The sequence below is a fragment of the Neopsephotus bourkii genome, unplaced genomic scaffold, assembly GCF_033783945.1.
Source record: "Neopsephotus bourkii isolate Nb327-2 ecotype Australia unplaced genomic scaffold, CSIRO-AGI_Nbou_v1 NB_230, whole genome shotgun sequence".
Taxonomy (NCBI): domain Eukaryota; kingdom Metazoa; phylum Chordata; class Aves; order Psittaciformes; family Psittacidae; genus Neopsephotus; species Neopsephotus bourkii.
Genome location: NW_026900740.1, coordinates 627,043 through 641,056, shown reverse-complemented (window position 1 = coordinate 641,056; position 14,014 = coordinate 627,043). Strand labels below are relative to the sequence as shown.

The 14,014-nt window shown below is 46.3% G+C and overlaps 2 protein-coding genes across 13 annotated transcripts in view; one reads left to right on the top strand and one right to left on the bottom strand.

Annotated features, from left to right (window-relative positions):
- The first annotated feature begins 219 nt into the window (after positions 1 to 219).
- RNF34 (ring finger protein 34) lies at positions 220 to 10,806 on the top strand. 2 transcript variants are annotated; one of them, XM_061344583.1, is made up of 6 exons: positions 220 to 341; positions 6,399 to 6,617; positions 7,949 to 8,338; positions 8,647 to 8,703; positions 8,944 to 9,145; positions 10,506 to 10,806. In XM_061344583.1, exons 1-6 carry the CDS (start codon positions 246 to 248, stop codon positions 10,691 to 10,693), a joined length of 1,152 nt encoding a protein of 383 aa, XP_061200567.1. In that variant the 5' UTR covers positions 220 to 245; the 3' UTR covers positions 10,694 to 10,806. The 2 variants fall into 2 exon arrangements, with proteins under 2 accessions (XP_061200567.1, XP_061200568.1); XM_061344584.1 differs by lacking the exon at positions 220 to 341 and adding an exon at positions 3,019 to 3,034.
- A 1,645-nt stretch (positions 10,807 to 12,451) lies between these two features.
- Positions 12,452 to 14,014, bottom strand: part of KDM2B (lysine demethylase 2B) — a 117,011-nt gene continuing 115,448 nt past the window's right edge. For all 11 annotated transcript variants that reach the window (XM_061344557.1, XM_061344555.1, XM_061344558.1 and 8 more), the window contains one exon: positions 12,452 to 13,733. In XM_061344557.1, the coding sequence (XP_061200541.1) occupies positions 13,552 to 13,733 (182 nt within the window). In that variant the 3' untranslated portion in view covers positions 12,452 to 13,551. The remainder of the gene's footprint in view (positions 13,734 to 14,014) is intronic.

Sequence of the window (14,014 nt, the reverse complement as noted above, 5' to 3'; positions counted from 1 at the left end):
CCAACGTGTGAACTCTGCTGACAGCCCTTCAGCGCATGGTACAGGGAACAGTTATGCGTTTTAAGTGCTTTTAAAGCATATCTAAATAAACCCACACACCTCAAAACCACCCCTCCAAATAAGCAGGAGGAGATTATTTTGGTTGTTTTAAATTCAAGATTGGGTAACGCAACTGAAAAAGTCCTCTTTTATCTTTACTTAAAATAGGCTGATGCTGATGAGTAATACACTTGAGCTGCTGAAACATGAAATGGCCACTGCTGGGTATGGGGATCCGTGTGTGTTCATGCAACTCTGAACTTGTTGAACCAAGCCTCGGCAGCCTGAAAACCTTCTCAAAGGTAATTCCAAAGTGATGTGCGTCTCTGGTATAAAAAAGAATGCTATAAAGATTCTCTCTATGGGTATTACTATCCAACCTGAAATTCCCAACTAAAGCCCAACAATTCATTATTATTAGTGATTAATTTTACTAGAAAATTTTGCAAGTTGTTACATTAAACCCAAAGGAATATTCTTGGTAAGAATCACTTCTGGTGATGTGTAAAATCTTGGGGGATTACTGAGCTGCAGCGAGTCATCACTGCTTATTTTGTGGCAGAAGGAAATGGGACATCAGCATTAATAGATTTAAATCTTTTAATGCTTCCTTGACACGATCGAGAAGGCTCAGTCAGGGCAAGTCTTTTATTAATAGAACTTCTGCAAAGGCGACTTTTCAGCCGCAGGGTAGCTGGTGGAGTGTAAAAACCATCTCCACATTACCATTAGACACAGTAATGCATTAAAAGTGCAAAAAATATCACGTTACACATATGATTCATCAAGATCTGCCCAAATTAAGGTGGGAGTGGCAACTGCAGCTGCCAGCACAGTCACCAGATCTCAGCTCTCAGTCCCACGTTACTCCCTAAAACATCTGTGTTTGGGAGGATTTCTTGCTGGCAAGTCCTCAGCAGAGCTAAAGGAAACATTTTTAGGTTTCAGCTCAGTTTGGCTCCTCTGTGGGACAGAGATTTTACCCCGCTTACAGCAACTGCATGAGGAGCTCTCACATTTTAAGGTTATTGACAGAAATACATGTATAATTTGGTACTTTAAGGGTGACTCTGAATCGACAGGTGACATAGAGGTTTCTAAAACCAAACTGTACTGATATTCCTTAAGGTGTCAGTCCTGGGTTCAGTTGTAAGTTATTTTTCTCCTTAGTAGCTGGTGCAGTGCTGTGTTTTCAGCTTTAGTCTGAGAACAATGCTGATAACATACTGGTGTTTTCAGTAGTTGCTAAGTAATGCTTACTCCAGTCAAGGACTTTTCAGTCTCATGCTCTGCCAGTGAGGAGGGACACAAGAGGCTGGGAGAAAGCAGAGACAGGACACCTGTCCCAAAGCAGCCAAAGGGGTATTCAGTACCACATCACATCATGCCCAGTATATAAACTGAAGGGAGTTACCCAGAAGGCCCAGATCGCTGCTCAGGTCAGCCTGGTATCGGTCAGTGGGTGGGGAGCGATTGTATTGTGCATCACTTGTGTTTATTGTTCGTTCTCTTTTGCTTTCCCCCTTTTCATATTCTCTCCCCTTGTTATTTCCCTTATCATTATTATTATTGGTGGTGGTAGTAGTAGTTTTGTATTATACCTGAGTTACTGAACTGGTTTTACCTCAACCCGTGGGATTTACATTCTTTTTGGGGGTGATAAAGGGAGAGAGTGTGTGAGTGGCTGCCTGGCTCTGAGTAACCAGCTGGGCTTAAAAAACAACAACAGTGTCTTAAAGCAACCTCTTCCATAAGAAATGTAGGAAACGTGCCATTGCTCATTCCAACATGGTAGTCACAAGGCTGTTCTATCTTTTCAGTTGCTTTGACTCAAATGACAAGTTATTATTGGGGGAGGAGGACATTTTGTATTAAATCATGTATAAAAGTTCATAGCCTATAAAAATCTTGCTGAGGATCAGAAACATTTCCAAAAAGGGATGACCTGATTTCGAATTAAAATATGGTGTCAGTGCAAACCCAGAATTTGGACTGCATGAAGTATCTGCTCTTGGTGCTACAGCAGCCAAGACTGTTCTGTTCTCGTGGCAATTACATACCACTTTTCTCTTTACTCAGTTCTTGTATCTGACTTGCTCCAGAAATAGATCCTTCCTGCAGGAATTAGTAAAGGCTGCATGCAACCTTCTGTGCGGGTAAATTTGATTTGCAGTCACAATTTATTTTCAGCCACTTTTGTCTGTTCCTCGTCTTGGCAAAGGCCTCCTTTATTCTTGGCCTTGTGCACTCTTATGTAAAGCTTTCCTGAAGGCTTGGTTGGGTTTGTATTGTGTGGCTTTTTCTGTTGAAAAGCTTTCAGTTCTTACAACCTATGGTTGCTATTTTATATATATATCCCATTCACAGCACTGAGAAGCTAATAATGGCGTCTAGAAGCTAGCTGGAACTGGAGTTTTAAATAACACACCTCTTCTCTATTACTTAAAGATTATCACCAAAAGGCTTGGCAGGAAAATCAGCACTGTGGCCTTTTGCCTACAGCACGGGGGCTTTTAATTCCACCTCTGACAAACCCTGCTTGTTTGTGGAGGTGCAGAGACTTTGGAATTCTGGTGACTGCCAGACTCGACCTCAGCTCTGAGAGCAACGTGCTGGACACCATGTCAGTGCTTAGACCCCATGTCTGGCTCTCTGTACCTGACCCCGTGCTGGCGGGTTACAGCCACCCTGGGTACCCTGCTCCGTCGGTGTACACGGGTAGAACCCCAACCCCAGGAGGTAACAGCCCCGTTACCCCGGTAACTCCTCACTCCCGCGCTCTCCGCTCGTGTCTCTGCGTTACCCCCCTCACTCTTCTCCCGCCAACGCACACGCGCTCCCTCTCCTCCCATTGGCTCCGCCCGCTCGCCGTCGGCGGCTGCACAGCCAATAGCGTGCGGCGCGGTGTTAAGACCCGCCCTCCGTGAGGCGGCCCGCCGGAGCGCCGCGCGGGGCGGGGGTCGCTGAGGCGGACGGCGCCGGAGCGGCCATGAAGGTGAGGGGGTGTCCTCTGGTCGGGGGAGCTCCGGTCCCGTCGCCGCGGGGAGGGAGGAGAGGGGCGAACTGGCGCGTGACGGGGTCGGGACCCCGGTGGGACGGGCTGGGCTGGGCCGTACCGCCCCTCTCTCCCACAGGCCTGGCCGCTGCGCGTCCCCGGGCCTGCCCCGTTAGTGAGGGAGTCCCGGGCCGGGGATCGCCTCACTGAGGAGCCCCAGCGCCCTGCACTGACTCAGCAGCCGGGCAGGGCCTGGTGCCGCCGCCGCCGCCTGAGGCGAGCCCCCGCCCCTGTCTGCGCACACCGGCCGCGGTCGTTTCCCCTCAGGCCGGCCGCCGCGGCTGAAGGAGCGGGACGGAGCCGGGCTCGCAACGGTGCGTGGGGGTTGGGCCTGTGAGGCGGGCGGCGGTTGGGAGCCGGCCGCTGTGCGGGGAGCGCGGTGGGGAGGCCCCGCTGCGGCCACTGGTTGGATGTCCAGGGGAGCCTCTTTCGCTTTCGAGGTGGTGGTTGTGCGTTCAGGTGAGGGCTGGGGGCTGCGGTGAGCGGGGATCTGCCAGTTCGGTGGGTTCCGAGGGATGCTCGGTTCCTGAGAAATCTTTGCTTTATCGCAAGATGGGCGTGAAGAGGACATTTCAGCTAAAAAGAGAGGAAAAACATCCCTTCTGCTGCTCTCCTCTTGGTCTGGTGGCTTTGGTGGCCCATTCTCGCACTGGTTGAAGGAGCTGCATGCAGCCTCACAGCTTCTTGGGGTGCTGTCTTTCTGAGGGGAGAGTCTCATCAGGTTACTGAACACCCTTAAAGCCCCAGACAAGAGCAGAGAAGTTCCAGGGCTGTATTTTGCCCTTATGGGATGCACATAACATATGGAGAGAGAAGGTAGCGGATAGCAGCTTGAGAGAAGAGAATATGGAAGTGATGCCTGATGTGGTTGGAAAGGTTTTGGTGCAGAAATTGGCAAAATTTGAATTAATTCTCAGGGGAAGGAGTTTCTGTTTTAGTGTGTCTCATTTGCACCTTGTGTTGGTGCTTCTCAGCATGGTCTCATTTCTTTAGAGAGTAATACGAAGAGTCTAGACGCTGTAATTCGATTATCGGTTAATGAGACACAAGTGCATAGAAAGCATTCACAGCTGACTTAGGTTAAGGAGAAAATTAACGCTGCCACGTTGCTTTATCTCTCACCTCAAAATGACTGAATGCTTGGCAGTGAGTGTGGAGAGGTTTTGATGGTAACAGTGTTCATTTATCCAAATAAAGATTGTCCAGAGTATCTGTTTTAGTGTTGGTGGTGATGTCTGAGCACTTGTTGCAGGCTCTTGGGTAAAACAAGTCTAGGAAGCAGGTGTTAAACTACCAGGGAAATTGATAGTTTTTAAATTTTAAGTAATTTAAAAATACTCTGTTTTTCAGAAGTCCCTGGTTTTAAGGTTTTAAAACTTGGTGCTCTCTTGGCTTAAATCATTGGTTTTTGAAATGTATTTCTAGAAAGAGAGTTACTCTTGCCTAATAAGCTGGCATCGTTAAGCAGAACTTGTATAGGAAAAGTTACTATTGATCTGTTTCCACTCTTTATTATTGGAAATTGGAAACCAAGTGTGGGTTTGATGATGGTTTAATGATTGTCTGAGAAGCCTGATCACATGCTGGAGAGGCTCCAAGTGCTCCGTATATCTGGAGTGCAGCCACGTGCTGGGGCTACCTGTGTCTTGGCCAGGGGTTAAGGCAAGGCCGCTGGAGCTCGTCTCCCTTGAGCTCCATGGGCAGGAGGCTTGAGGAGGTTTTCTCCTGTGCATGGGGTGCTCACTGCCATGGGGGTTTCTGGTCATGCCTGGCATGGATTCTGCTCTTGAAATACCTATAAAGTTAGTGAATTGAATTTGTTGCATGTATATTTGATGTTACAACTGCACAGAGTGTCATATGATGTACTGCTTAGGAGCAAAATGACTGTGTTATTTCGCTGTATTGCAACACTTCTAATGTCAGCTTGCAACAGTGAAAGTGAAATACTAGGTTTGTGTGGGCTGGAGGGATGCTTTTCATCTTCTGTACTTGAGGCACTTGCATGAAGGTGGTGGTGTAGAACATGTCTGGTCCGATGGCATTGTTTCTCATCACAAAATGAGGACTCTTTCCTTGCCTGTTGTGCTCAGTGGTTTGAAAGGAGACATCCTGGCGTAGCCCAGGATGTTGTGTTAAGTTCCCATAAATGTAACAGTACTGTGTACTGTCCAGGGTAAATGTGCAACTTAATGTAGAAATTAATCCAGTTACTACAGCAATTAAAGTGCCATCATTGTTGAGCTGAAGTGTGTGTTCTGTTGGTTTAGGTTTTGCAGTGAGAACTACAAGTCTCAAAAGCAATTATTTTGTGTCTTGGGGGAAAAAAAAGATGCTTCCCTGGAATGAAAACCAAAACAGCTCTAATCAGCATAGTTAAGAATATATGTATATTCTTATATGTATATATAATAAAGTTTAAATGTTATACCACTCAGCTTTCTTTCAGAAAGAACTTGATGTGATTCCTTCAGTGAACCACATGACAGTGATTAAACATGTGACGTGAACAACTTGGAGTCCAAATTCCAGCTTTAGTAGAATATGCACTTTTGGTAGAGAATCTAGTGCCAAAGACTTCCAAGGCTAAAAAGTAGCCACTCATTTATGTATTTAGGGGGTTTGATAGTCTTTAAGGATTGTGTGACTCAGAACTGAAGTTTAGTCAATATGGAGTAAGTTCATTTAGAGTTAAGTTCTGTTAGACATTTTGTGCTAGGGAAGGTCTTGAAGAACATTTCCCTCTCAGGGAAACTGGAGTGTAACTACTCCTAATGAGGTTTGGTTTAATACTTACCAGTTTGAAAATCCAGAAAGGTTCTTGGTGTTTTTTAGAGTTGTGTGTGAGTCACAGAAGAGCTGGGTTAGCTCTGCAGAGAATCCTGCAGGGGATCTGCTCTAATTATGATAAATTGCCGTGTTGCTACTTGTCATCACTTCAGGTTTTGCCCTTCGCCTGTGACTAGCTGTTAGTCTTGTTCTTTGCTCTGTTGTTGCATTACCTCCTCGTTGCTTACCCTTTTTGCACACAACTGTGCTAGCACAGGAGTTATAAAAGCGAGCTCCTTGTGCCTGTGTTAGCTTCTTGGAAGCAAATCCCACCGACTTTGGGTTGCAGCTGGGAAGTGGGGATTACTGGGCTGTTCCAGCCCTTAGCGTGCTGAATTCCTGGTGCTCTGGGAATTCGCACCACATGCTTCTGGGATGATGACAGATGGACTGAAGTAGCTCTTCAGTAGCAAGGCACATCTGATGTGGGCTTTCAGATACTAACTCTCTTTTTTTGCTTTATGAATGTTTTCAGGCGGGAGCTACTTCCATGTGGGCTTCCTGCTGTGGATTGCTGAATGAAGTGATGGGGACTGGAGCGGTCCGTGGCCAGCAGGCTGGCTTTGGAGGAGGTGCTGGCCCGTTCCGATTCGCACCAAACACGGACTTCTCAGCCTACCCTTCCCCAGCTGCTGCAGGCACTAACATAGTTTGCAAAGCCTGTGGACTTTCCTTTTCGGTTTTTAGGAAAAAAGTGAGTATATTTCCTATTGCATATGCTTTTACTCATAGGAGCTGATTTGTAGGCATACTGGGAGATGAATGTGTATTCTTCTTTAGATAAAGAAACCCAGGGCAGAGAGCCAGGGAAGGGAGTAAGTGCTTTACTCTGAGGTCACAGGAAATTAATGTCAGACAGGATTAGAAGTTAAGAGTCTGATGTTCATTAATCGGTGGCACACAGGATCTGCTCTGACCTAAAAGTTAGAGGATTCTAATTTGTAAGATGTGTGCTTTAGCTTCAGAATCTTAAACATTAAAACAAGTCTGGTTTTGAAGATGATACCACATGTAGTGGTTGAGTACTCGAGTGAACAAACTAGGTGATGGAAAAGCTAAAAACTCCCAGTGCAGTATCACATCTTCTTTCTGTGACATACTTGTGCCACTCTGTTTGCTTCCAGACCAGGTTTAGTTCTGTTAAATGCTATTGCACTTCACCAGCCTCTTGCTTCATCTGGAGGCGGGTTAGTAAATGAGTTTGTTAGTACTGTTGCTATGTGTGACTGCCCAGTGTGACCTAATCCCCTGCAGCTCTTTTAGATATGAAGCCTCATTCCTCAGTTTGAGTGTTCAGTTTCCCCTTCCTGTGCATCCTGTTGTTCACATGGCAAACACGTTGTTGAATTAGGTGTTATGGAGGGATGTTTTATGAAGCTAATATGAATTTACTAAAATCCTGAAAAACTTGATTTGCTCACAGAGGATGGGGTGACCATTTAAAATCACTGCTCAAAGCATTGCCTGTTCCAGCTTGTGTGTGTTGTATGAGCCTTGTGAACAAAGCTCTTGTCAGAAGTGACATTTGGGAGTACTTACCTGCCATGCAGTTCACTACATTTAAAGCTTACTTTGAGTTCTATGAATTGATTGAGGAAGCAAAGTGTTCTTTAAAGTTTGGGGATTCTACTGCTTTTTACACATGTGAATGTAGCTGTGACAGTCGGTGCATTTGGATGTATTTTAGCATACCATGATATTAACTGGCATTTAATTTCTTTTATTGTCTAAACTACATCTGGAGTACTTCATTCATTTGTTTATTCATGATGCTTTTTCACTGAACTCTCAGATATGATTGTAGCTTACAGGAATGCCACCGAAGCAGTGGGGTCTCCGTGGAACTCCTGTTTGACAAAACAGCTGTTTTATGGGGCAGTTTTCTAGACTTACATCCTAAAAACGCTCTTTGTCAAAGCTGACAATGAAAAGGCTTTCAGTAAATGACATAGCCCAGAGAAGGGAAGAGCAGGGTCTGCCTTTGTTGCTTGTCCAGCTGAGTGGTTGTTTTCTCTTTCTCCTCAGCACGTGTGTTGTGACTGCAAGAAGGATTTTTGCTCCGTTTGCTCTGTTTCACAAGAGAATCTCAGGCGATGTTCCACTTGCCACCTGCTGCAAGAAACAGCTTTCCAGCGCCCTCAGTTAATGAGGTTGAAAGTGAAGGATCTGCGTCAGTACCTGCTCCTCAGAAACATACCCACAGATACTTGCAGAGAGAAGGAAGACTTGGTGGATCTGGTGCTGTGCCACCACGGCTTAGGTTCGGAGGAGGAGATGGACGCTAGCAGCTTGCACTCGTCACGGTCACAGACTTCAGGGTTTTTTACTCATCCATTTTCTATGTCTGTATCGGTGTCATCTCAAGGAGAACTTGCAAACAGAAGTGGAAGCACAGGAAATGGAACACCTTTACGGGTACAGGAATTACTGTGGGGGTTATGGTAGAATAGCTTTTTCAGTAGGTATGCATGGCTTTAAAATAAAATGCCAATAGGTACAGTTTGGGGTGGCAGGAAAAATGCTTTTTTATATCTCTGTCCTGAAAACAGGAGATTATTTGGCAAGATTCCTAGCTGAGGTGATGGAGGTGACTTGAACAGATAATGCTTAATAGCAGTTGAAAATTCAGAGTGTCCTTGTTGTCTGTGATCAGTGTAGTACAAAGGAAGATGTTTTGTAAGGGAAAAGTGGTTTTATCCTGATAAGTTTTGTTTTGTACACAGGGGCAAACGGAAACATCTTCTGTCAATAATGAAGAAGAAGAAAGTCCAGAAGAGCAGGTGAGATGCGAACTGTCCACAGAATGCATTTTTGGCTTGTGATACCATGAAGTGTTTAAGTTTCTGTCACGTTCAGTACCTCCTTCTGATTAGCTAGCTGTGTCTAACAACATGTATCTGTACATAACTTGCTTTAAAAAGAATAAACCTTTAGCCAAGCTGCTGTTGCTGAATGCAGCACCACATCTGGCACTCTGACCTTACCAGGACAGCTAAAACCATGTTATTGATGTGTTTCAGACCCCTGGACTGTCCAGAAAGCGAGCGAGGGCATCTCTCTCTGATATTTCAAGTCTGGAAGACATTGAAGGGTTGAGTGTTCGGCAGCTGAAGGAAATACTTGCCTGTAACTTTGTCAACTACTCAGGATGCTGTGAAAAATGGGAACTCGTGGAGAAAGTGAGCAGGCTATACAGAGAGAATGAGGAAAACCACAAAACACGTAGGTTTATGTCTTATTCTCACTTTTGTAAGGTTTAGTATGGGGTCTCCAGTAGCTGGTTCTGCCAACAGAAGGATTTGGTATTTAACTTGGGTCTGCTCAGCTGGGCCAACTGGAAAAGTGAGTTTTAACAATCTAGGGTTCATTTAGAGTAGTTGAATGTGGTTCTAAGGGATTAAATGAAGCTTTCCAGGATTGTGCTGGGGTTTTGAGCCTTTTTTCCAAAGCTCAGAGATCTCAGCTTTCCCCATGGAGGTAAAATTGCACAACTGAGAACCGGTTCCTCGGAGAACATGAAACTTGGCACCTCCGCATCCTTTACTAGGTTTCACAAGGCGTCAGTGAGAGCTGCTCAGTGGCTGCCAGCAGGCCAGAGCAATTCAGGTCTTTGATTGTGCTAAGAAGTAGAAGCTACAGTGGCAGAAGTCCAAGTGGTTTGGTCTCTGTACACGTTTCCATTAGGTGGTTCTGTGGCCGCAGCTCGGTGCTGAGTGTTCTGCCCTCTGTTACACTCAACCACTGTAGTCCTTCACGTGTGTGACTGCTGTGTCTCCACAGACCGATTCATGGTCAGATGTTATAATCTGAAAAGCAACTTTTTTGGTGTCATTATCAGCTTCAAAACCACCTGCCTGGCTCAATGCTGCCCCCAGCAGCTGGGCTCTGAGGAACAGGGCACTGTGGTTGGCTGGAGAACTTTAACAACCCTGGGCCAATGCCCAGCCGCAGACACTGCAGGGCCTGTGATAACCGGGCACCGAAGTAGGGCTTAAGTGAGTGTCAAAACAGAGCTTAAGTAGGTGTCAGAGCACGGTTTAAGTGAGACCCTCCATTTGGTCATAGACCAGAACTGAAAACCTGCCTCACATCAAGCTTGAAATTTCTCATTTTTATAAACTTACCCTTTTTTCCACCATGGTCTGATGGAACCGTTGGTTGCTGCCAGGGGCTTTTGTCTATTTGCAATGAAACTTGGCAGGCTTTGTTCAGTTCTGCCACCTTCACAGCTTCCTTAGAGCGGACTAAGAAGTGGAAGCATTATTATTACTACTGTGTTTAATCTTGTGAGGAAAGCGTTCTGCCAGTCAGAATAAGCTCAGAAATGGAAAACCAACATGCTCTGAATGTTAATCCAGCACGTTCCTTCACGCTCATTATAGTCTGAATTGAAAATGGTCTCCCAGTTTAATGAACAAAGCCAAATATTGGGGGTTCATTTTTTAGGGGGTTTCTAGTTCTTGTTTCTTCACTTTTTTTGAAGGAATATAGACTAATTCTTAGTTCTGGATTAGAAAAACTGTTGTGCCCAGGCAGCAGCACCACTGCCGAGTGCATGATCTCCCTCTCTGTTGGCTTTCAGAGGGCGAGAAGATGCAGCTGACGGATGACGACGACAACCTGTGTCGGATCTGCATGGACGCCGTCATCGACTGTGTCCTGCTGGAGTGTGGCCACATGGTGACGTGCACCAAGTGTGGCAAGAGGATGAGCGAGTGCCCCATCTGCCGACAGTACGTTGTCCGGGCCGTGCACGTCTTCAAGTCTTAACCCCAGACCAAAGCCCAACGGTGCAGTCACCCATCCAGGATTCCTGTGGGCAGGAATGCTGAACCTCGGGGTGCACTTCAGCTTTTCAATAAACACCATTCTGAAGATTAAGATCCTGAAGGTTTGTGAGGGATTTTTCTACAGCGTAACTGAAAGCCGGGGTTGGGCAGGACAATGCCTGTGTGTGCAGTAACTCGCCTTACAACCCCACACAGTTGGATCGAACTGTTTACAGCAGTCCTTGCTCTCTCCTGAGTAATGCCACCTCAAATGAACGCGTTCACGACTCGGCAAGCAGTCAGGAGCACCGCTGCTTGCCTGTATTTGCGTGTGACCTTGTCTAGTGCATTAGAAGCAACAACTATCAGTTGAATATTCAGCTTTATGTAAGTATAGAATGTAAGTGCTGCGTCGCTGCTCCTGCAGCAGTGGTAGCAGTGAGCTGCGCCTGTAGGAAGCACTGCCATGAATGGTACCTGCACAGAGGCCCTTAAGCAGTGTCTTGCCATTCCACACGTGCTGTCCTGGCCCTTCCCTGGAACTGTGCAAAAGCGTCCATCACATTGTAGGGCACAGTCACTGCGCAGGGCTCTGCTGTGTGGGGTCCAACTGCCCATTACTAAGTGTTTTTTAGTTAGGAATAACCTATTTTTTTAAGAAGGGGGTATATAGTAACCATATTACTGTGCTCCTTAAGCCACTCATGCCTATTGTAACTATTACGTGTGATGATTGATTGTACTCCATCTGTACTGTGAATACTAATCAGGGTCATGAAACTTCTTGCTGCTAACACGTGGAATGTACTCATGGTGTTACTGACCTTAAACAGGCAGTTGTTGTTCAGGGGAAGGGAGATGTGGTATTTGTTTGAAACCTCACATTCACAGGCTTTAACCAGGGCTGCGTCACCAACAACCACGCTTCCCCTCGGCTGCTGACTCCTGGTGTTGCTGTCAGCCCTTGGCTCTGGTCCCAGCTGGGCTTTGTGCCATTAGCAGAGGTAAGGCTCCACTCGGAGCAGGGGTTTAAGTGTCCTGTAGGATATGGAGAAACTTGCTCGTGTTTTAAGGCCAGGATGCTGCAGCCAGTCATGGCCATGGCTGCCTTTAAGTTCACTGTAAAAACCCAATGGAGGCAAAGCAGGGATGTGGATTTTCCAGGCAGTTTCCTTTAAGCAGGGCTGCTCAGTGAAGCTGCAGCTTCTCCTTTTGATTTCCTGTGTGGCAGCACAGTACCAGAGCCAGGGCCCTGGGGAACTCCCAGCTCTGCCAGGCCTGCTCTCAGCTTTGATGTGAAGTTAACGCTGGCTTGAGACAGCAGCTCCTCAGAGCAGCAGAGAGCTTGCAGCCGCTGCGCGTTATTGTTCAGAGGGGAGCAAACCTCTCCCCGGCTTTGTTTTCTAGCAGTAACTTTTTAATGGCACCGAGTGCCTGGAGCCTCTGTTCTGCAGGTTGGCCAGCGAGGAAACCCCCTCTCTGTAACCTCCGTGCTCAGCACTCGCCACAGAAGCGTAATAAAGATTTGTGATGGGCGTTCTCAGCCTCTGCCTCTTTCCTCAACTGCTGCCGGGCGCTCGGCTCAAGCTTTAACCTTGTTCTCGTGCTGTCAGTGTTCCTAGAGGTACAGGACAGGGCTCAAGCGCTGTGAACACGCTACCTGTAACACACCAAGCGGATCAAGGCCAGGAGCACTCATGGGACCCCCGCCCGCAGCTCCCCCCTGTGCCACGGAACAGAAACCCGCGGAGCCAGCGCCTGTTTTTGTACAATTGTTTATACAAATTCAACAAAGGTAAAACTGCATCAGGAAGGTCTACGAAAACAACACCGTACAACAATGGCACTTATGAATGCAGAAGTTTACAATCAGGAAATAACCATGTTATAAACCTTAAATGAGAACTCAACTCACACTTCAAAGAAAAGAGAGACTACGTTTGACCATTTATTCTACCGCTGGACTCACTGTATAAATTAATTCCATATTGAGTACAAGAGCTCATGCTACAGAGTGAAACCCTCCTATGTGCAAAAGCTGAAATTGGAATCCTTTAAAATTTTGAGAAAAAAGGTGATTTCTATACAGATAAAAGTGGTTTTTTTTTTTTTACTTCAACTATAATTTACACCTTATTTCCACAACATGCTTATGTCACTTCTGAAGTATACAAAGCAGGATATAAACTTCCATTAAAACATGCTTGAAGGTTGAAAGTATGAACCTACTTTTTCCTGACCTGGGCACGGCTGTAGATAGATACTGTCTACGAAGTATAGGTTAAGTTCTCGCCTACCATAAGTAAAGATAAAAATTGGCAATCAAAACCAAAACACTGGTAATGCATTCAAACATTGCATAAATAATTTTTAAACAATTTTTGTACAAAAATAGTTCTGCATAATGTAAGATGTAACAAAACAAAACGTGGGGGAGAAGGCAGAGAGAGCTGTAGTGCGTGGGCCGCTGTCGTGACACCGACTTCTCGTTTTTGTGGTGGTTGGTTCAAGAAATGAAAAGCAGAAATCAAATTTACACTACCAAGCACATGCTGTGGTACTTTAAATAACAGTATTTCATGGAGCTCAGTCGTCTTCCGGGTGCGAACAACTCTCACCAGTAACAGTCGCCTTATGGATTTGCATAAGAGCCAGTGCAGGACGCCCCGGGGAGACCGAGTTCACCAGTGGCACAAGTTGAACGTCGTAACGTGGTGGGTAGTTTCATGTTGTTCTCAAGAGGAGGTGTAAAATCCCATCGCGGTATTTTCCAATATTCCAAGTTCCCAGTTGAAAATAAAATCCCTACGTGTGTTCAGTCCCGTCCCCCCAGCCCCAGTATTTACACGTGTCCTTTAACTAACTCAGTTTCTGCAGGAGTTTTTCTTCCACTTGCCCAAACTGAACACTTACTGACATCTCTGCGATGAACTGCTCGCAGCCTTCCTTCGTCACTTGCTTGCAGTACCTCAGGTCAATCTGGCAGATGTTTCCACAGCGTTTGAAGTAAGACAGGCACTGGTCAGTCACCTTATTGCAGTCTGTGGAGGGGACACAGGAAATCAACGGGGGGGAGTTCATGGGGTCTGGGTTTGATTCCCCAGCATGAGGATGGTTTGTCGTGGTTGTGGTGGGAAAAGGGATTTCCCTTCTTGAATCCCTGTCACTCAAGGCCAAGGGGCAATTCAGGTTTGATACCAGGCAGGAGCTCTTCCCTGTGAGGGTGCTGAGGCGCTGGCACAGGGTGTCCAGAGAAGCTGTGGCTGCCCCATCCCTGGCAGTGCTCAAGGCCAGGTTGGACACAGGGGCTTGGAGCAAGCTG

Bases quoted from the DNA above. Each gene is read 5' to 3' on its own strand.
- RNF34 (XM_061344583.1), top strand. From the start codon at position 246: ATGAAATGGCCACTGCTGGGTATGGGGATCCGTGTGTGTTCATGCAAC. The intron at 8,339-8,646 runs GTACAGGAATTA...TTTTGTACACAG, and splicing joins GAAATGGAACACCTTTACGG to GGGCAAACGGAAACATCTTC. The intron at 9,146-10,505 runs GTAGGTTTATGT...GTTGGCTTTCAG, and splicing joins TGAGGAAAACCACAAAACAC to AGGGCGAGAAGATGCAGCTG.